Source organism: Episyrphus balteatus, chromosome 3 (genome assembly GCF_945859705.1).
Source record: "Episyrphus balteatus chromosome 3, idEpiBalt1.1, whole genome shotgun sequence".
Taxonomy (NCBI): domain Eukaryota; kingdom Metazoa; phylum Arthropoda; class Insecta; order Diptera; family Syrphidae; genus Episyrphus; species Episyrphus balteatus.
In genome coordinates, this window is record NC_079136.1 from 81,101,591 (window position 1) to 81,124,607 (window position 23,017).

Here is a 23,017-nt window from a genome sequence, read left to right on the forward strand (position 1 = left end):
ATATAAATCACGAATGAATATTTGAAAAGTATGTTTTTCTAAGAAAATGATTATATCTGCTCAATTATGAAATTTAAGGTTTGCGAAGAAGAACCCAGAATCAAGACCTAAAAAAATTTACTTTTTCGGAACTTGGGACACGATACCTGCATCTGCATGTCCATGGAAAACCCTCTCTAAGTCAATGTCTCAATAAAAGCAATAGAAGGTCCAACAAAGTACTAAATAGATAAAGAATTTTTCTGAAAAACAATACAAAATCAAAGACAAACAAATGAGGGAGACACCAAAAAAAACCTGTTTTTCGGCATATATGTAATCACTTATGATTTTGGTCCTGTGACCGCGTGTAACATTTTTGTATTATATTAAATGCATCATGAAGCGATTAAAATTGCATAAAATAAAAAAAATCCTCATTAAGAAATATGTAATTATTGCAAAATAGTTGACAGAATTCGAAAAAAGGACATCAAAAAAAAGTTTGACCAAACTTCTCTGAGCGGCACTGTATATCAGTAAACCAATGTATACCAATTGATTAAAATTTTGATTACTCCAATGAAACAATAAACAATCCATTCGCAGCAGAAAGCTTGGAAGTTATCTTTTTAACTTTGTTTGAAAAGTTTTATAGATTTTTCTGAATTACAAGTTTTGACAACTGCACTGCAAATTGTTACATTGGGCATTTTAAATTGACATTTTTAAATGATTTGTAAGTTTAAGAAATTTTCTTTTTATACAGAGTGTCCGGTAGAAAATGGATAAGCCTAAAATGGCTGATAGGTGCACTTTTGACTGTTCTGAAACCGAATAGAAAAAGTTTCTATCGCAACCAGTTTAGAAAATTTTAGCTTTTTTTCGTTCAGTGTACTTTAAATTTCATCATCTTACGTTTTCTTTAACCACAACCACGAATGAATGAATTTTATAAATTATCTTATTTTTATAATTTTCTACAATAATTGGCTCACTACATAAGAAGTTAAAAGTTTTTAAAACTGTTGCATCTTTTCTTTAAAAAAATTTTGAAATTTGTTTTTCGATGCAAAACGTGAAAAAAAAATTTTTATGAAAATTTTCAAACACCTGTGGTATAAAAAAATTCCATAGGAACGTAGGTGGCCAACTTTTTTAAAAATATGCGCGTCCAAAGGGGATTGCAGAATGGTAAAAAATTATAAAAATAAGAAAATTTATAAAATTCATTCATTCGTGGTTGTGGTTAAAGAAAACGTAAGATGATGAAATTTAAAGTACACTGAACGAAAAAAAGCTAAAATTTTCTAAACTTTTCTATTCGGTTTCAGAACAGTCAAAAGTGCACCTATCAGCAATTTTAGGCTTATCCATTTTCTACCGGACACCCTGTATAAAGAGATTGCGTTGAATGAAACCTTTTCATGAAATCAATTTTAAATGTAATGAAAAAGTAAACTTTTTTAAGGATTTATTTTCTTACTTTTATGGGCAACTCGTTAAAAATGTTTGCCTTGAGTCCTACAAAAGGAACCTTGTTATCACTTTTTTGTTTGTTCATATAAAGGATTGCGTGTTCTATAAATAAGTTGTTCATTCATGCAATTTGGATAATGACGAGTGCAGTTTGCACTTTCATTTTCAAAAAATATTGCATGACGGATAGGTAGATGTTTTTCTTTTATTTTTTGGGATATTGCAATATCCAATATAAAGAACTTTTACTTTAGTTAAACAAAAAAGCTTATTCCAGGGAAAACTTTTTCTTATAGTCATGTTCTGATAATTACCAAAGGGTATGAAAAAAGAGAGAAAGAAAAAAAAAAATAAAACATATTTTGATGAATTTTAAAAACTCATAGAAACATCAATACACAAATTGAACATAAAAAAGTTTTTGTAGTTTTGCAGTTGTTTTTTGCATAAACTTTATTGTTTCAAAAATACACCAGTTCCTAGAAAATTTTATCCGGCCTTGCTATCAGAACTTAAGTTTTCAAAAAGTAAATGCTTACCATTAAGGAAAATTGTATTTCACAGAAATATAGCTATGTTTGTATGTAATGTATCTAGAAGCATATAAACAAAACATAAACAATATTTAAATTACACTATAGTGGTAAGCACTGGCATGGAATATGTCCCAGATTCTACACGGAACTTTTAAAAGCATCAGGAATATTGAAGATAAAATGGGTTTGATATAAGTATATTAGGTCATGGATTATATTTTTTTTTTTTTATTTTTTTTGTGAATGGAGAAAAGAACGCAGAAAAAAAAAGTTTACACAAACTGTTTTTTGTATAGAACTTTTTAGAGAAACAATTTCTGTTTGTGGATGTGAGCTTAGTTTTTAACATGAAATTCAAAACAAAAGCAGACGCTTTTATCTTTCCTGATTGAATGTGGCAAATGTGTATGTTCTATAAAGACAAGATCCATACTAAAGTTCGTTGCAAACACAAAAAAAAAACCATACTCTGATGTTGTTTTTAATTAAAATCACAAAAAGGCAAGAATGTATGTATAAATTAAGGAACATGATAAGTCTATGCATTATTGCATATGTACAAGTTATCTCTTTTTTGTTTTAAAAAAAAAAAAGCTTTAGTTTATTGACGATAATATACTGGTTTCGTTTAACTTTAGATTCTTTTGAGTACCTATTTGAAGTTCCATCTTTTGGTTTATGAACATAAACATCAATGAAGTGGACATACTTGGACTTTTTTGTGAGCAGTGTTGAATTGCATCCATTCGTCTTTTTTGGCATACCTAAACAAAATTGGAAATTTGTTTACTTTAACATTCTGGAGGAAATATCAAAGAGCAGAAATGAAAAGGTTTTATAAAATATCAAAATATTTAAGAAGTAGACGCCAGAATATTTTTCGGAAAAGTAATTCCTTTCCAAGTTGAAGAGAGTTCAAGAACAATGCTCAAGGTCAGATTCTTGCTATACAAATTGTTTAATCTGATGTCAAACACCATGAAAATCGTTGAACTGGATATTAACCATCTGTCGGCACACGGGTACGAATTTGGCAGGGCAAAAATTAAAAGTGGTCACAGAAAAGTGTCGTTATAAGGGTGAAAATACATTTTTTTGGAATTGTGAATACCTACAGTAGGTATTCGAATTCCTCGGAAAATTCTACATCAATTTCATATATGATTCTCCATAAAATAGTGAGACCGAAAAAAGTTCTAGCGCCATGAAAAATTATAAACCAAATTCGCAAAAAAGAGGTGTGCCTACAGAGGGTTAAGGTTATAAGATTTTATATTTTTTTTTTTCTAATAATACATTAAATCAACAAATAAAAAAAAAATTGTTACACTCATGAAATTTGGCAAAGTTTGCTTTTAGGATAAGTAAGGATAAAAAAGTCTATAAAAAAAAGTTGGGTTGAAGGTAAACAAAATACTGAAAAAAAAAATGTTTGTCGAATATCATCATTTATGACAAATGTTTTCAAGGTATTTTGTGATGCTGAATTTAATGACATAAAAATAAAGTCAATACGATTGCTCTAAGAAAAGTTATGGCCGATAAAAAACAATTGTGCTTGTTTTTTTGACTTCAACAGGTAAAATATAATCGAAACCCATGTGAAAAACATGCTGCACTGATAAAATTCGGGATGAAGTTACAAGATAAGGCAGGGACAAAGGATTCATAAAGTTTTTAAAAATATTTTTGGTGAAAGGGTGTTTTTTTGGTGGGTTGCGTTGTGTGTAAGAAAGGTGTCATAACAGCTGACTCACATTGAATTTCGATGACAAATTTAACGTTTATGCTTAAATTTTTACAAGAATAATTGGCTTTTTGCGACCAATTACAGATTTTAATGTCTCTTCGAAAAAAAAACACCCTTTCACCAAAATTGTTTTTGTGAAAACTCTGTATTCTTGCTCAGCATTGATTTTTTTAGAATTTTTTTCAACACTTCTGTAAATTTCAACATATAACCTAGGTAGATATCGATTAAAAAAAATGTAAAAAAAAAACTTTTAGAAAATATTTTTTACCATGTCATTTTACTCCTATTAACCCTATTTAATGATTCAGTTATTAAAAATCTTTTCGTATTATTCATTACGAATAACTCGATACTACATCTGTTACGTTAATTTCAGCCCAACTTCATGTCATTACTTTATTTTTTATTGAGCTCTAAATGCTCATCAGCCATCTCCTCTTCTTTTCAAACTGTTGATACAATTTTTAAAATTTCATGGTTGAATCAACTAACTAACTTTAGTTCTGCATAAATAAGTTTTTCACCACCACCGTTTACATCCCACCATCAAGGGTTGGGTTTCCCATTTTATGGAGTGTAATAGAAAATACGTAAACCGTTATCCACGAAGACAAAGTTTAGGTATCATTATCAACTAAGATGCTCAGGATTAAAATAATCCAAGTAAACTACTGACTTCTTCAAGATTCTTAAGAATCTTTGACGCTGTGTATTGAAAAATTCAAGAAAAAATTATTGATTTAAAACAAACTTCATGAGAATGGAGCAATATTGTTTATCTTGAATTTTCAATAGCTTTTCTTTTGAAAAGAAAAATTTTAAATTGAACAAAAAAAAAATTGATTTGATACTCTTACTCATACTACGCCTTGATTGTCAAGAAGAAAAATTTAGACAAACCAAATAATCAAACATTCTAGACTTTTTAAATTGCTGTAATTTCTTCACATAAACTAAATTCTTTCTCAGAAAGAATGTAGAATTGTACAAATGTATGGTTTTTGGTATGTACCTTCAGATTAATCTTAAACACTTCAATTTTTTTCGTTTTTTTTTCTCTTACAGCTTCCAGCTAGTATTACCACCCTCAAGTTGTACTTTATTGGGCAGGTTTCTCTTTGGTGTCTTTTCAACCGAAACAAACATTCCCGAAATTCGGAAACATTACCAAATAAGTGGCTATGAGCCTTAATGGCCCAAACTGTTAACTTTTCTTTTGTCACGTAACTCACTTGATGACATAGGCTGTTACAACTTTACAAAACAAGATCTAAGGGAATAGAAAAGTCCCCTAGCTTACAATCTCAAAGAGAAGCCCAGGACACACATATAGCGTATCTTGCAAATTCATTGAATAGAGGCATTAAGGTTATCTTCAAGTTTATTTAATTTTCTTATTGTGTGTACCAAACATACATATATCAGGTGGTTTTTTTCTTTTTTTTTTTTATTTTTGCTGGCAAAGAAATCACATACAGTTACGCTACAGTTAGTACTTAGGAATGTTCAAAAAAATTGTTGTTTTCTCTCGTATAAGGACTTACTCACTCTTGGGTGAACAACCATTACGTGTGTGTACAAAACATTGATAAATGCGTCAGCAAGTTATTTTAAGACTAAAGTTCATGGGCTATATAACTGGTGACGACGGGGATGTTATGAAGAGCAGGTAGGTAGATTAGGTACCTTACCTATACCTTTTGCAACAAGTGGGTACTTAAGATTCTTATTGGCTGGTTGTTTTCTTTTTTTGCAACTATATTGGCATTTTATCGATGAAGTTAAACATGAAGTTATAAGAATTAATGTAGGAAAAAATATGAAAAAAAAATGTGTGTAACTGCTAAGATTGTAAGGACACATAGCTCTTACAAAGAAAGGAGGAATTCAAGGGAATCACTTAAGGGATTGTTTTTAAACTTAGAATCTTAGGGTTTTGGGATTTTTTCCTAGAAAATGCTTCCACGAACAAATTACAAACTTTTATTTTGAACAGATAAAAACTTTATAAAGTAGATGTGAGTATTACTGATGCATTAATACTTACTTAGTAACTTTTTGGTGGCGGGCGGAGCATCAATTCATTGTGGATTTGTGTCTAAGCCACCTAACTTCTCCATCGAGCTCTGCCCTAAGCCAGCAGCTTCAAGTCTTGCACCCCAAATTGGTTAAGGTCACCTTCCACTTGCGTGCCCCGCTGCAATCTGCACCACCTCTTTGGGGTCATGATATGTGCAAAGATGTGGAGCTCTACATGTGACCGTTTCTTACCGAACGGTGTTGGAAACAGCCATTCTAACCCAACCTAACCTAACCTAACCTAACCTAACTTAACCTAACCTAACCTAACCTAACCTAACCTAACCTAACCTAACCTAACCTAACCTAACCTAACCTAACCTAACCTAACCTAACCTAACCTAACCTAACCTAACCTAACCTAACCTAACCTAACCTAACCTAACCTAACCTAACCTAACCTAACCTAACCTAACCTAACCTAACCTAACCTAACCTAACCTAACCTAACCTAACCTAACCTAACCTAACCTAACCTAACCTAACCTAACCTAACCTAACCTAACCTAACCTAACCTAACCTAACCTAACCTAACCTAACCTAACCTAACCTAACCTAACCTAACCTAACCTAACCTAACCTAACCTAACCTAACCTAACCTAACCTAACCTAACCTAACCTAACCTAACCTAACCTAACCTAACCTAACCTAACCTAACCTAACCTAACCTAACCTAACCTAACCTAACCTAACCTAACCTAACCTAACCTAACCTAACCTAACCTAACCTAACCTAACCTAACCTAACCTAACCTAACCTAACCTAACCTAACCTAACCTAACCTAACCTAACCTAACCTAACCTAACCTAACCTAACCTAACCTAACCTAACCTAACCTAACCTAACCTAACCTAACCTAACCTAACCTAACCTAACCTAACCTAACCTAACCTAACCTAACCTACCTCCTCACGGTGCGTAACACTAACACACTCCTCCAAAAGTAAAAAAGCAAAAAAAATATCTCAAAAACATATAAAAAGATCAGTTACATAGTTCTGGTATTCAGGTGGCGATATAGACAAAAAAGACTCTATAAATAGGCTTTTAACGACATTTTTTGAATGCATTTTGCACTTTTTTACCAAAAAGCACCGATTCATATTTCAGACATATCCAAACTTATTTTTTCATAAAATAGATTTTCAAAAATAAATTCATTCATTGATTCATCTGCCCTGCAACATTTACTGTATCGTTCTATGAAAAACAATCCTTCTGTTCTATTAAAATATCTATGGCCTAAATAGCTTACACAAATTCCATTTTCATATTAAAATTGATATGTTTGATGTTTGTAAGCCCATCGATTGTTGTAGTTTACGATTACATCTTTGTATGCACTGAACTATTGAAAATCTAATTTCCATGCAAAAATTTTAACGCTTTGAGTATTCCAATTCCTTTACTGACATACAAACACACATACATAACACACATATATTTATACAATAGAGGAATAAAGAGAAGAAGAACATTTATGCCAAATTTAAAGGGAAAATAAACGTGGGAGTCAATAAATGAACCTTGCATGCCATTAACGCTCATGTTTATTTGGGACTCGCTATAAGAACATTACGGTGGGTGAGCAGCAAGCAATTTCCCAGCTTTTAGTGTGTTCTTCAAAATATTTGCTTAAAATACCACCATCATCATCGCAAAATGCTTCCAAATGGATGGCGAGTGTAATCGTTGTGTTCGTTTCGTTTCGCTCCGTTCCGTTCTCCGTTTATCCACCAGTAAAAGCAAAATAAATGCCAGTTACTTTCATCCGTGTTAGGTATATTTGAAGCATTACTGTTTACATTATTACTCGTTTGGGAATATGTATGTTTATGGTATGTTTTCGTATATATGTATTTATGTGTATTTTCCTTTGTGTTTATTCTTTATTGATTCGATATTTTTTGACAAATTTTTGTGGTGTTTTTAGATAAAAATGTAAAAAAAAAAAAACTTGAAAGAGGTTAAATGGGTTTTAAATTGCGGAAGTCTTTATTTTAAGAAGGAACAGAAAAGCGATAAAAAGGAACATGAAAAGAATTATGTTTGCTGTGTGAAATGAAGTCTGCACTGTCTTTAGAAAAGAAACCGGTTCTATGAATTTACGAGTAAGAAGATAAAGATTACTTTGAAACTAGAAATGCAGATTTAAAAAACTTATTTTTTTTCGGGGGTAGGGCTTTAAAATTTATTTTTGAAGCTAAACTGTGGAAATTTTTGTGAATTCAGCAAAATTTGTATTGGAGATAGATTCATAGATTTTTACTATTTTGAAAAACTCCTAACTGAATAAACTAGCAATATCTGGAGAGCGACTTGGCACCCCCAAATGCTGATTTTTTTTCAGACTGGTTCGATTGCCCAAGATTTTTTTTCGTTAATTCACCCTTAGTTCAAAAAATTATGTTTCAAATCACAAAACTTCTTAAAAATCAATTTCTTTTTTTTTTTTTCAGTGTAAAAATTGTCCTTTTTAAACTTTTTCTCAATTATCTATGGTAATTCTAACAAATTACATTACTTTTTTCCGTTATCCCACCCTTAGTTAAAAATGACCGATAAACTTTTTTCAAATTACAAACTTATTAAAAATCAAAATTTTTTTTTTAGTGTAAAAATTTTTGAACTAAGTAATGTGATTAGTTGGAATTACCATGGTCAATTGAAAAAAAAGGTATAAAAAGGACAATTTTTACACTAAAAAAAAAAAGCAAATTTTGATTTTTAAGAGGTTGGTAATTTAAAAAAAAAGTTTTTCTTTGGCAATAATTTTTGAACTAAGGGTGGGCTAACGAAAAAAAGTGATGTAATTTATTGGAATTACCAAGGTTATTTGAGAAAGGTCTAAAAAGTTCTAATCGTGTACTGAAAAAGAAATTACCTCACACAACATTTTATATTTGTTGTTATCTTTTAAAAAATGTTTTGATTGATTTTACTAAAAAAATCAATTGTTGTTAGGTACACTTGAAAAAATATTTGTATTTTGTGGTTTCTAAGGTTGAATGAAACAAATCAACTTAAGCTTATTAACAGGAATGTTATATGGACCACATTCAATCAAGTTAGAATTCGAAGTTAAATAAATAACAATTGCGGCGCACACCAATGGATTAACTTTTTCTAAATTATAAATTAAAAAGGTCACTATGGTGTATGCGTACTATTTTTTTTTAGGTGAATAAAAACTATTGCTTCTATAAACGAAAATAAAAGTTGGGATAGCCTGGGCTAACCTTGAGCAAACAAACCAGGGTTTAAACTAACGATTTTTTCACAGGAATAAAAATCACAATTTTGTCGGTTTCTGATATGAACAAATTTGTTTGTTGTGTTTAAAAAAAAAAAAAGTGAAAAAAAGAAAAAAAGAAAAAATAGTTGGGCTATCCTAGGCTAACGTTAAGCAAACGAACAACATTTAAAAAAAAAACAACAATTTTTACAATGAATTAAAAAAAAAAAAAATTTTTTTGTGATTTTTGAGGTGAAAAAAAAATAATTCCGTTATAATTTTAGTACTAAGGTGGTGCTAAAGAAAAAAAGGTTTGAAAACAAATTTTTGCAATTGGGGGTGCCAACTTCACACAGCCCGAATGACATAGCAACTTTTAAATAGGAAATCTAATCTAATTATCTTTCTCTCTAATCTTCAGTGTGTCAAGATGTCTGTCTTTCTGTAAGGAGCTACAGCTTAAAATCTGTTTGACAACAAACTTGGTATGTAGCAGTTTTTGGAGATTCTCCAGGAGGGTTTTTGGTATTTTTATTTTTTTTTTTCGAACAAAAAGAACGGTACCTTCGTGTCAATGTCAATATTCGAAAAGTTTATTTTTATCGAAAACGGTTCTAACGACTATGTTAAAACATTCAAAAACTCGATTGTTAGTTTTTAGACTAGGACTATCTTCTATTTCTTCTTGAAAATCGTTATTAACGGTAACTTCCACTTTTTTTAATCAGTATTCTCGTAAGTGATAAACTCATTTTCAATAAATTTTGCTATGCAAAGCATTTTTAAACATAGTTTAGATACAAATCAAAATAAAATTTTTAAATAAAAATAATTTTTGGGTTTAAAAAAAAAAACATATGATTTTTGTTTCTTTTTTGAAAAATCAAATTCTCAAAACCTATCGACGTAAAATTGTTTTGAAATTTGATATGTACGTACTTGCTTTTATAATAGAAGTTGCTTTGAATGTTAAACCTTTTCATAGCATTTATAAAAGAATAATATTAATTTAATTTAATTATTAGTTTTATTTGTATCTTTAAAAAAGTATTAAAGTTTCTTTTTTTAATTTCGAAAACACCTTTTAAAATAGAAATATATGCTATTTGATAACTTGTATAACAAAGAATTATTTGAATTTTTTTGTTTTTAAAAATTGTTGGAGCTGTTTTCAAAAAATTATTAAAACAATTATATAAAAATTACATCTTACAAGTAGGAAAATAATAGCTCATAACAAAATCAAGTTCCATAAATTAAATTGAAATAATTGAATAGCTCTAAAAGTATGTTTTATCGTATCGGCATATTTAATTTAATAATTTGTATTTTTTCCATTGAATATGAACAATTTTTAACACTTTTTTATTTCAATTCAGCTAAATTCTAACATATTGATTTAAAAAAGCAAAATTCAATTACAAGGCTGGGATTGATAACGTTTTAGAAATTCTATAGATATCAAAATAAAACCCTGTAGATCTAAAAATTTTAAATATAGCACAATTTTTTTCCCCATTTACACAATCTTTGAATCTTATTAAAGTCTAAAATAGGCCAGTCTTTAAATAGCCTTCACCCGCAACAGTTTGTTGCGCACTGTGCACTCAAGGATATAAAAATACATTTATTTAATTTATTAGGTTTAACCAGGGCTGAACTTAGCGTATAATAATGTTAAACAAGGACTTTCAATTGAAAGAATAGACCTACTCTTACAGATTTAAAAAAATTTTCCGATGCATTGGAGTGTGTTACTTACAAGGACAAAATCATTTTTGTTTTTTAACTGTTAGCTGAAGTGAATTTGAGACATTATGAGATAATAATATGTTTAATTAGATCGTTATGAAGACAAATTTTAATGCTTCGAAGCACTCGTACATCATAGCTTGACATTTTTTATAATTGATGGAAAATGTGTTTTCTTTTCTTAGAACATTCACTTAATCTTTCAATTTGATGAAGTGAAATACAAAGAATAACAAAAAAACGTTTTTGTATATGCGTCACTTAATTATTAAGAGAACCATTTCTTTTTATTTTGGAAATATTTCTGATCAACCTGTCTTGTAACTTCGGTTTTAATTTTTAATTTTTTTTTTTTTTTTCAATTTTAGTGGGGGCAGCATTAATTTCAGCTTAAAATTTCAGCGAACCAAATCAACTTGAATTACCTAAACATACATTTCTGTGAGTTGAGTATAGTACAATGAGAAAGATCTTTTCCTCCACAACAATCGTTTCTTGTGTTTTTAACAATAGAAATTCCAAGATCCAAAAATGCATCAATTGTGTTACAATTTACAGACGCACTTTGGATTGGAAATCAATTAAATGAATTGAAAAGGCATAATACTGTACACTCATACTTAGCTAAAGGCTATTTGAAAAATGAAAGCCAAAAATCTACTCATGCTTTCATTTTATACAAAAGATTGAAAGTCAAAATCCATCTTTTATATTAATTTCGGCATAGGTAAAGCCGATTTTATCAACCAATTTAAAAGCTTTTGTTTTACGAGTAGGTACTATAAAGGTTGCTATGTGTTTCATTATTCAATTTAAATTTTTAGCCTCAATTCTAAGTCTCATCATTTTCAAGTTCTAACATATTGATACGTACCAACCTTTTTCTTTGATAGAACATCCGGATATTCTAAATTCATATTTTTTTTTTTACTAAAACATCTATATAAATTCAATTATATTTGACAGCTCATTGGACTTGTAGACCAGTGCCAATCCGGTTTTCAGAAGGCAAAAGTTGAACAAATTATTAGCAGCATAAGGGTGGTGGAAAAATTTAGGATAAATGGTATATGAAAGGAGAAAAATAAATTGCCCACAAAAAAATTGGGGGAAAGGGGGTGGGTGGGCGAAAAAGTGGGGTGGGTGTCAAAAATCATGGTTTTTTACGATTTCTGTCAAAACTAGACGTTCTATCGAAAAAATTCAAATGCAAAAGTTGTAGGTAGTATAAATGTCTACAACTTTTACTCAAACAATTTTTTTCTATAACCTCAAAAATATTGGAAAAAATGCAAAAATACGATTTTTTGATTTTTTATTTTTATCTTTTACAAAAATTATTGGATTTTAACAAAACTTGGTTAAAAACTACTTTGTTATGTTTTCTATCTATTAAAAATGTTTTTTGAGCAAAAAGTGAGTTTTTGGATTTTTGACGAATTTAATTTGAAAAAATAGCCTATTTTTTAATCAAAAAAGTTACCGAAAAAATTTTTGATTTTTGAAAAGTTTGAAATGAAATTATTTAGATTAAAACCTATTATTTAAGATTGTGTGGAAAAACTATACTTTTGTTTTAGAAAATATTGAGAAAAATTGAAAAAAACAAAAAAACGATTTTTAAGATCGATTTTTCCGTAAATGACAGTAATATTGGCGAGAAATAATTTTCCATAGAAACTAAATTATACTTTTCTAATGGCCTTTGACCTTTTTAATTTGAATCTAGCATTAGAATAGCTCTAACGTTAAAAGTTTTTGAGATATTGAATTTTGAACGTCCAAAACACTATTTTTGTGATATTTTGAATGGTAATATCTCAAAAACGTGATGTGATAGAATTTTTCTGACTTCAAATTCGAGCTCAGCGCACAAAAAACCATTAGAAAAATATACTTTGGTTTCTATAAAAAAAAACTTTTTGACTAGTGAATTCGTACAAGGCATTCGATTTTTTCTTCCCTGTTCGAATTCACTAGTCAAAAAGTTTTTTTATAGAAACCAAAGTATATTTTTCTAATGGTTTTTTGTGCGCTGAGCTCGAATTTGAAGTCAGAAAAATTCTATCACATCACGTTTTTGAGATATTACCATTCAAAATATCACAAAAATAGTGTTTTGGACGTTCAAAATTCAATATCTCAAAAACTTTTAACGTTAGAGCTATTCTAATGCTAGATTCAAATTAAAAAGGTCAAAGGCCATTAGAAAAGTATAATTTAGTTTCTATGGAAAATTATTTCTCGCCAATATTACTGTCATTTACGGAAAAATCGATCTAAAAAATCGTTTTTTTTGTTTTTTTTCAATTTTTCTCAATATTTTCTAAAACAAAAGTATAGTTTTTCCACACAATCTTAAATAATAGGTTTTAATCTAAATAATTTCATTTCAAACTTTTCAAAAATCAAAAATTTTTTCGGTAACTTTTTTGATTGAAAAATAGGCTATTTTTTCAAATTAAATTCGTCAAAAATCCAAAAACTCACTTTTTGCTCAAAAAACATTTTTAATAGATAGAAAACATAACAAAGTAGTTTTTAACCAAGTTTTGTTAAAATCCAATCATTTTTGTAAAAGATAAAAATAAAAAATCAAAAAATCGTATTTTTGTATTTTTTCCAATATTTTTGAGGTTATAGAAAAAAATTGTTTGAGTAAAAGTTGTAGACATTTATACTACCTACAACTTTTGCATTTGAATTTTTTCGATAGGACGTCTAGTTTTGACAGAAATCGTAAAAAACCATGATTTTTGACACCCACCCCACTTTTTCGCCCACCCACCCCCTTTCCCCCAATTTTTTTGTGGGCAATTTATTTTTCCCCTTTCATATACCATTTATCCTAAATTTTCCCACCACCCATATGCTGCTAATAATTTTTTTATTTTCAAAAATTATTGGCACTGGTCTATTGAACAAAAGATGGTAGATAGGATAGGAATCTCTATGGCTGCCGAAAGTACAGATCTTAATGCTTCATTGTTTGTATTGGAAAGCTACAGTGCATCAGAGGACTTCACATTTAACAAAAATAAACGAATCTTAGTAGTTTTTGTCTTTCTTTTTCAAAATTTTCAAAAAAAATTGCATTTTTTAATTTTTTTCTTTTCTCGAAATTGAAGCCTTGCAAACAAAATTTGTTGTGCTAAAGTTAATTTTGTAGCTCCACTCAGTCATTTTCTATTTAAATTTGAAGTTAAAAAATTCCAAAAGTGTTTCAGCCACAGAATTGAGGTTGGCATCAAAAATTTAGTTTTGAAAGCTGGCCTGATCAAACCGGAAGTGGTGGAGCTACAAAATTAATTTTTGCCTAGCATTTAACTAGCTAAAATTTTGGACATCAAAAATATAAAAAAAAACTTCATATTATTTGTCTTATTTTAGCGGATTTTTTTGTCTTATTTTACCGGGATTTTTAATAACAAAATAACTGTTGAGGCTATAAAAACCAAGTTTGTGGAATTGATAAGCATTTAAAAAGCTTCTAAACTAATTAGAATTTAATTAACAACTATTAATGAGATTGAGTTTTTTATATCCCCCACAAAAGGGGCGTCTTGCGATTGTCTACAAAAAAAACAAAAGACTTTTACTTTAAAGTAAAGTTTTTTTTTTTCTAAAATATTTTCACATAATTTTATAAACTTTCATGTTTTCCATACAACATCTGAAGGCACATTCCTTCGTACGGGATTTAGTTTCTTAAGTGTTTCAAAGCAAAATCGAGAGCGAAAACATAGGTGTTTGCCTATTTTATGTAAAGGTTGCTTAAAATTTGTACATAGATCATAGGTTTTTTTTTAATTGGAGTAGGTATATGTAAAGCAAATTATTAGGGAACCTAATCATCGATTTTAATGGTCTTATTTTTCAAACGTTAATAATTAAAAATTCTTTGATCTCTTTAGGTAAGAAGATGCGGATGCTGCCGTATAGTTTTTCAAAATTAAAATTAAGATTTTTTTCAACAAAAAGAAATTTTCTGTTTAAATTTCATAAATTAAATGATATCAAAAGATTGTAGATTATTTAAGGAAAAAAATTATATTGAAGTGAGGGACAGTTTTTCATCGTTTAGGTAAGCGGTAGAAGCAATTTTCTCAAGAATCGACTTGAAACATAAACAAATATAAACTTTGACTACAATAGGCAACACCTACAATATTAAGATAAACATTTTTAAAAAGAAACTAGTTCAATTCTATCTGTATAATTTAAATCAACATGAATAATAACACGTCTACACTTACCTAAAAATGTGTACGAGTAGCATACCTACTGGTCAACAATTCAAAAATTGTTAGACATTGATCGACATAATATGGGCGCAGCTTTTTATAACTGGAAAATCATGCGAAATAGAGAAAATAATGTCATATGTTCAATTCAATTTAGAACCCATAATTTTCGGCGTGGCAGCGATATACCTATAAAAAAATCAAACTTAAAAAAAAGTACTTGATATTCCAAATAAAGTTTAAAAAAAAAATGCACCGACTCATTTTGAAGAAATTGCTTTTTCAAAAAATAAATTGAAATATTTTTAACGGAGAAAAAATAACAAAAATAATAAAAAATTATTAAAATTATTTTTATTTTAAGTGGAGCGATTGAATATAATTCAATTTATAAGTTCAAGTGACCTCGACAGTTCTAACTGGATGAGCCCACTGTCGTACCTGGGCGAAACGCTTTATACATTTTTGGAGTTGAAGTCACTTGAACTTATAAATTGAAATATTTTTATAAAACCCAAAAATTAGTTTTTAAAAAATTTTAGAAAGTTATAAAATTTTTCAATTTTAATTTGGAATCATTCAATTTTAATTTGGAATCCGATGAATCGTTTTCGAGAAATAAAGAAATCAAGATAAAGTTTCTATGATAGGTACCGTTAATACCGGTTTCAATTTCACCTCTGGGGAATCTTACAAAAAAGAAACTCGAATTCAGTAGTTTAAGATATAGTTTTGCGGGACGCACTTTTGGCAGTTCGAATTTTTTACGAATATAGCTTGATTTATGGCCTACCATTTTAAAACCGCAATTTTTGTGCACAAAATTGGCAGTTGGAATTTTATTTGGGTTCGGCACATGACATCCTTTTGTGAGCTAAATTTTCTGAATTTTCTCAAGTAAAGGTTTTGGAATTTATTTTTGTCACTTAAATTCATTAAAGGAACCATTTTCGTACCACTTTCGTACTTTTTTGTAATTTATGGGACTTGTTTGAGATAAACTTGTTAGGGGAACCATAACTTAAGCTCCTAATATAAAGGTTGTTTCGACAAATTGAATTTACAAAAATGCCTCTTTTGCATATCGATACCTTCCCGTAAGAATGTATTAAGCCACATTTTTTAGAAAATTACTTTTTGATGTGGAAATATACTACGAGTTAAGCGCCACGTCGCACAGTGTGGGATTTCGCGAATTTAGCGGAATTTAATTCGAAAAATGACTTGTCTTGTTTGATGCCAAAACCGGTTTTTCTTAAAGTGCTGTGTTTTGTTATTGTGTGTATATGTACTGTGGAGTATTAATTTTCGTCTTTTTATAATGTGGTATGTTATTTGAATAATTAGCAAACTATCCTTTTAAATTACAAAATATTTCGGTATTATATAATTTGCAGAATGTCTTTCCAAATAACAAAGAAGGAAATATTTGATGTTTGGGTCTCAAAAATAAAAATTAAGCGCTTTGAGGCAGTTGGCTTTTTATTTTACAAGAATAACACGATTGGTAAATACAAATTGTCTATTCCAGTTAAACTGATTTTTTTCCACAGGAAGTTTACGGTTCTTTTAATTTTTGGTATCCTTGATGATGTATTGCAGAAAAATTTCGTGACAGAACACTTACCAAGCTATATAATTTAGAACATCCTTTGAAATAGTATCTTGTACGTTTTAGTAGCCTTTTAGAGAATAGTTTCTTTAGTTCATAAACAACGTCATTGACATATCGGTTTGCAAAAAACCTAACCAATTCTGACAATAATTAACTTTTTTCTTTATTTTATTCATATTTGTCATAAAATTAAACAATAAATCATTCCTCAAAAGTTTTTTTTGTAAATTATGATTTTCAAAAAAAAAAGTACTTTTTGGTGAAAATAACCTGTCACTTCAAAGCTCATTTTACAAAAACTTAAATAAAATATCACCAAAATGTGAATTACATTTGATTGTATACACATATTCAATGAACTAATCACAAAAAAAAACTACAACAAGATTTAAAATGCAAGCGTTATTAATTTTATTCCGCTAAATTCGCGAATTCCCACACTGTGCGTTGGTACCATTTTGGTTGTTCTATCATGTATTAAAATGAAACTAGAGCGAAAATAAAATTGTGCAGATCATACATTTCCTCACAGAATAACTTTGTTTTTTGCGTTTCCTGAACAATTTGAGAAATGTCGCTTAATACATTCTAACGGGAAGGTATCGATATGTAAAACATTTGAACTTAAGAATTAAGAATTTCAACATGATAATAAAGGCAAAATAATCGATACATTTTTTTAAATATTCTAGATGAAAATAACTATCGATAGTTTTTCCATATTTAGTGTAATTTGAGTCACTGTAACTATTATACAAAACAAATTAAGTAACCTATTCTATCATAGAATCGTGCTTCATGAATGTAAAATTTATTGATGCATTGTACAAAGATTAAAGGTAAACAAAACACACATTAAAGAATAATAAAGCTATACCTACTCTTTTCTAAATTAATTTTTCCCAATAAATTGAATTATTCCATGTAAATCTATATCTAATCCGATCAATAATAAATAAACCTTATTAAAAATAAATTTTGTCAATGAAATAGTATCGACATTCTTCACAGATTTAGCGAGAGTATAATTAAGTTTGCAATTTTAAGCACATTTGGGATTTTATTTTTATTTTTTTTTTGTTTTTGTTTTTTTTTTTTTACCGTTAATTGATTACCGATTATCTAAAAGAGGCGAGTTAACACAAAAATATAAAAAAAAAATCCCACAAAAGATATATATTTACACACATAGATATCAGTTAATTTGTTATAAACGTAAAAGTATCTGCCAAATACTTGCCACTCGATTTCCGAACCTGATGGTTGTTGGGACATAATATTTTGCACTTAACAACAAAGCATAAATTAAAAAACAAAAATAAAATCACACAACTAAACCAAAAAGGGCATCTTTTAGTATTAAATTTATTTAAAAAAAAAATTAAATTATTTGTAATCTCTCAAGTATCATTTGTATTTTTGAATTTGTGTACTCGAATTACTTGTTGTTTAAAAGTCGGAAGTGAAACATTAAGTGAAGTGATTAAATTGTTGTTGTTGTTTATTTTTTTTCGAAGTGGAAATTAAATGAGAGATATAAAGAGAGAGAAAGAGATTGAGTTGTCATCCATAAAATTGGCGGTAAAACGATTTCATTTGTTACGAATGAGATATGCCCAAGTATTTGAAACAAAGTGATAGTAAACTATCTCAAAAGTGTTGTTGACATCGATTTATAAATTATGTTAATTAATAAGAAACACACAGTTTAGTGAGAATCTTGCCATTATAGTTCCTACGCATCATAGTTCCTATAAATTTATTTAATTAGAAATTAAGACTTAATTTATTACCTATAAACATCGTTTTAGTTTAGATAAATTTATTACACAACAATCTTTTAAAAATGCTGCATGAAGTTTTGATACTTTGTATCTTTTCCATAAGCGGTAAGTACCTACCACTGATTTGTTTGTATAAAATTAAAAAAAAAAAAAATCCAGTTTTAAAGGGGGTGATTTTTTTCGTATCATGTTTTTGTTATCATGTAGGTATTAGAATTTCATTTTTATTTTAATTAGAGATTTAAATTAGGTTTGTTGTTTTTATTTTTAACTTTAAACTGGTAATAAAAAACTGGATACCCGGCAAATTTATAAAATGTACTCCTTTCTCAAATTGGAAGGTTAGCTTTGAGTATTTGAGGTAAATACGAGTATAATACAGTGCTTTGGATGAGTATAACCGAGCCATGCAAAACAAATTTTTATTTGGGTAGGTAGGTAGGTACTTTGTAGAAGTTTTCTATTTTCTATAATTTAGTTTTTGAGTCCAAAGGGAAAATCATGTCGAAATTTTTGATTTTTTAGCATGGACGGAAAAGTTCGTTCAAATTCACTATAATAGATTGCAATCTCGTAAAAGTGCGAGCTATTTCATGAACTATTTAAAGCACTGCCATATACTCTTGCAGAAAGATGTTTTGTGCAAAAAGCACTACAGACTCCTGTTTTCGACTTCGAAAAAAGAGGCGTTTATTATTGATGAAGCAGAAGGGTTTATATTCACGGCTGTTCTATTATTCGTTCGAATAATTACTATCCGGGTTGGAAACGTCAAAAATTTGTCGGATTGTAGATCCGTTAGTTTTTCGAAACACCTATGAATCCGCGAAATGTGTTCGAATGGGGAATTCGAAACAGTTAAAATTCGAAAACGGGAGAAAATGGAATTCTAACGGAAATCAGAACAGACCTGATTGATATCGATTTGCCCTACATTTTTAAAAGTTGAACATCTGAGTTTTTGGTTTTTGAAATTATGCAAATTGTTCATTCAAAACCTTCAATATAAATTGGATTCAATTATCGGTTTAAGATTCAAAAAAGGTAAAAAATAAAATTTGAAACTTTCATATAATGAATCACAAAAGTATGCAAGATTGTATACAGGGTGTCCCAAAAGTTAACGTCGAAACGAAAACGGTAGATAGGGTAGGTGGTGACAGTTATCAGAAAAATAATAAAAAAAAATCGCAGCCATATATTTTGGGAGTTATGGGCATTGGAAAAAAAGTCGAAAAAATGGTCACCCTGTGACTTTTTTTCATGTGCCGTGACTACAAATCTTAATTTTTCTCATTTTTTTCTTTTGTTACGGAACCTTGAATAACCCTGCTATCAAATGCATTCAAAAATTTTAACTCAGCTGTATCAGTTTTAAAGAAAATATTACTTTTTTACCCAACTTAGTACTAAAAAATTTTACATGACTCTAATTCAATGAGCCGTAGTGTAAAAAAAATGCACTACAATGTTTCGGCAAGTTGCCTTAAAAGTTGGTGTGTTCAATTCTCTTTTCAAAATGGTATAACATTTTTGGGAATATTCCATAAATAACCGAGATAAATTTTTTTTTCTTAAGAAATCCGACTTTTTTATGAGGTAATTTTTCCATATTATTCAAGTTTTGTACCCTTTCAGAACCTTGCAGAATACAAAAAATGTATGCCAAAGAAAAATTTAAATGTAGTATTTTCCGAATGGTGAGTGACACAACCGACCCGTTTTATTAAAAAAAACATAAATACTTATTTTCAAACATTTTCAAAAACAAATAAGTGAGTCATTATAAAAAAATTATTCATCGACCCGTTTTCTCAAAAATTGAATTTTCAAACAATTATTTTTAAAATATAACTTGTTTTAAGGCTCTTACTTACTATATTTTTTTTATTTTGATATTACAATTATAATTGTAATATAATTGTAATTATAATTATAAATATTCTGCAAAAAAAAAATGGTTAAATGTATGTAAATGTGTTCGTTTTGACAATAAAAGTGTCGAAATTTTAATCACCTATAACGTGGAAATAGATATAGGTAATATTATAAATTTATTATTGCTTACCTATTTTTGTGAATAAATAAATTCAATTTATGTTATATGTATGTATCATTCAAATTGAAATTAATTCTAGATGCCTTCAGTCGTTTTGAAGACCTCTCCACCATTTCAGGGAACTTTTGTCTAGTACTATTTTTTGGTGCTTAACGGTACATTGAGGAATAAACTAGTAATTTTCTGCTCTGTCCGTTTATGAACTTATAAATGATAGCTATACCGAACATTAAAGCATGATTTTTTGTATCATAAAATAAAATTGAATTTTTCATCATTTCGACTTCGAAATTTCCCACCTTCATGGTTTTGACCTGTATGCGAATTTTGGGCTGAGTCAAGCGAAAGTACTTTTGTAATTTTTTTCAATTTCAGGTTCTTTAACTTAGTCGCAAAGTTCTTATTTAAAAAGAAACAAACCACCAAAAACGTTTTCTAAGAAACAGATGATTCTTAAAAAATCCCCTTTCGAAAGGAAAGTCATTCAAGCCCTTATTACTTTTAATTTAAAAAAAAATTGATTTTAACCTTACAATGAGTTTATCCCATTTTACCCTATTTAGAACACGAAGTTTAACAGTTCCATCAATATTTTCAGTAAATAACAAAGTTTTTAACAATGCAATATTTATTAATTTAAAATAGGTACATTTAAACTTTTTGGCAATTTATTCGCAACCCGTTTAGTTTTTCATTTAAAATTTTTAAAAAGCTGCGTTGTAAGTTACCAGTTTATGTACAAAAAAAAACTGACCCTAAAAGAAATTTACATATAAAGCCCCCTTTTCACCAAAAAGTCGACTAAAAGTTTAACCCATTTAGCCAATCAAAATATCGCAACTGTTGTTTAATGTACTTTTTTTATCCACGCTAAAAAATATTACCTACATTAAAAAAAAGTTTAAGTTAACCAACGATATTATAAAGTAATTCTGTTCTTTTTGAGCACATTGAACTCAAACTTTAGAAACAATAATAAAACATTTTTTTTTTTTTTTTGTTAAATCCCCTAGCGGTCTAGTGCGGTAAATTTAAGCTTAGGTATTTGTAACTTATAGTGTTATCCCCAAAGGAAACACAAATTTGAATGTAGTTTTCTAATAAAATTATGAGCTCCCATCAGTTTATAACCTCTTCAAACTCCGCACTGGTTTATGAGTTTTGTGTTTTATTTTTTTTTTTAATCCTACTTTTCAACAAAAATTTAGGTAGGTACACTTTGCAAACAAATTAAGCAATTTAAAGTTACAAATCCACCCGAAAATAAAAAAGTACTCTCTAGAGATGGAAAACATTTCAAGTTGTTTCTGTTTGTTTGTGATTTTTTTTTCGTTATTTCGAGTTTTCTATTCGTGTATAATTTATTTTTTAGCTTTGTAAACACTTGACACGCATCACAAACTTCTGAACCACTTAAATCGTCAAAAAGAAAAAAAAAATTAATACCTACAAACAAAAAAAAAACTTGATTAATGAGTTAAAAATCAGGAAACAATTAAAAAAGGTTATTGATTTTAAAACGGGGGTTTCTTCTTTGGTGCAGTCGATTTGCAAGTTGATATTGATGGTGACCGGTTTTATCAAATCATAAAACAAAATAAAAAATATTTATTAGTAGGTAACTGGTGTGACTTTATTTAACTATTAGATGTCTGCTGATTTTACCTTATGTTTTGTTTACAATAAAACCCGTTTAAAGTCACTATTAATAGCATCCATATGAAACTTGAATCGATTTGATTTGACGTAAGGAATTTTATTTGTGTGTGTTAAAGTAATAATATGTAATAATAAATTGTTGGACTATTTTAGGAATTAGATTTTCCAAGAAATAAATCGATTAAATGAGGGAACATTTATTTTGTTAGTGCTATTGACACCTGTCAAGTCATCGCATAAATATTTGTTGGACTTTTGAACATGAAAATAACATTTCATTACTTTACAAACAAAGAATTTCCGAGATATGAGCAAAATCATTTTATTTTGTTTACTTGCACTTCAAAAAGCTAAAACTTTGGTCATTTAATCTAACTCAACATAACTATCGGACATGGAATTAAGTACGGTAGTGGGTTCCGCAGATCTGTTTGCTTGTGTCTAGCTCGAGCTAAAATTCAAATTACATTAGCGAAAATTTGATTTTTTCTTAAAACTAAAATAAACGGTGCCTATGGAAAAACTTATTTTTCTACTAAAATGTTTTTTTTTTTTAATTTTTTGTCCAGTGACTGTATAGTGTAAACCCCTTTTTTAATGTCGTAATAGAATAAAAAAAAAAATTATAACGCGAACTTTCTTATTTTGAGATCTTACAATGAAAAATTTGTCAAGCAACCCTGTTCCGCTCACTCCTAATGAATGCCGAAAAAATTTGTTTTTTGAAATTTTTCCGGCTATTTTTTTTTTTTTTTCTTTAACTTAACCTAATTAAACTAACCTTTATATGGATCGGATATTTTGTTCATTAAACATTTTTTTTATCTTTTTTTTTCAA

At 28.8% G+C, this 23,017-nt stretch overlaps 2 protein-coding genes across 8 annotated transcripts in view; one reads left to right on the forward strand and one right to left on the reverse strand.

Annotated features, from left to right (window-relative positions):
• Window positions 1–23,017, reverse strand: part of LOC129916171 (trichoplein keratin filament-binding protein) — a 228,060-nt gene that overhangs the window by 86,585 nt on the left and 118,458 nt on the right. The window lies entirely within an intron of this gene.
• Window positions 17,902–23,017, forward strand: part of LOC129916172 (peptidoglycan-recognition protein LB) — a 41,279-nt gene continuing 36,163 nt past the window's right edge. Inside the window, exons 1-2 of one of the 3 annotated variants that reach the window (XM_055995992.1) lie at window positions 17,902–18,033; window positions 18,195–18,566. In XM_055995992.1, the coding sequence (XP_055851967.1) occupies window positions 18,524–18,566 (43 nt within the window). In that variant the 5' untranslated portion in view covers window positions 17,902–18,033; window positions 18,195–18,523. Of the gene's footprint in view, window positions 18,082–18,194; window positions 18,567–23,017 lie in introns of all 3 variants that reach the window. The other 2 variants (XM_055995994.1, XM_055995993.1) reach the window with 2 other exon arrangements.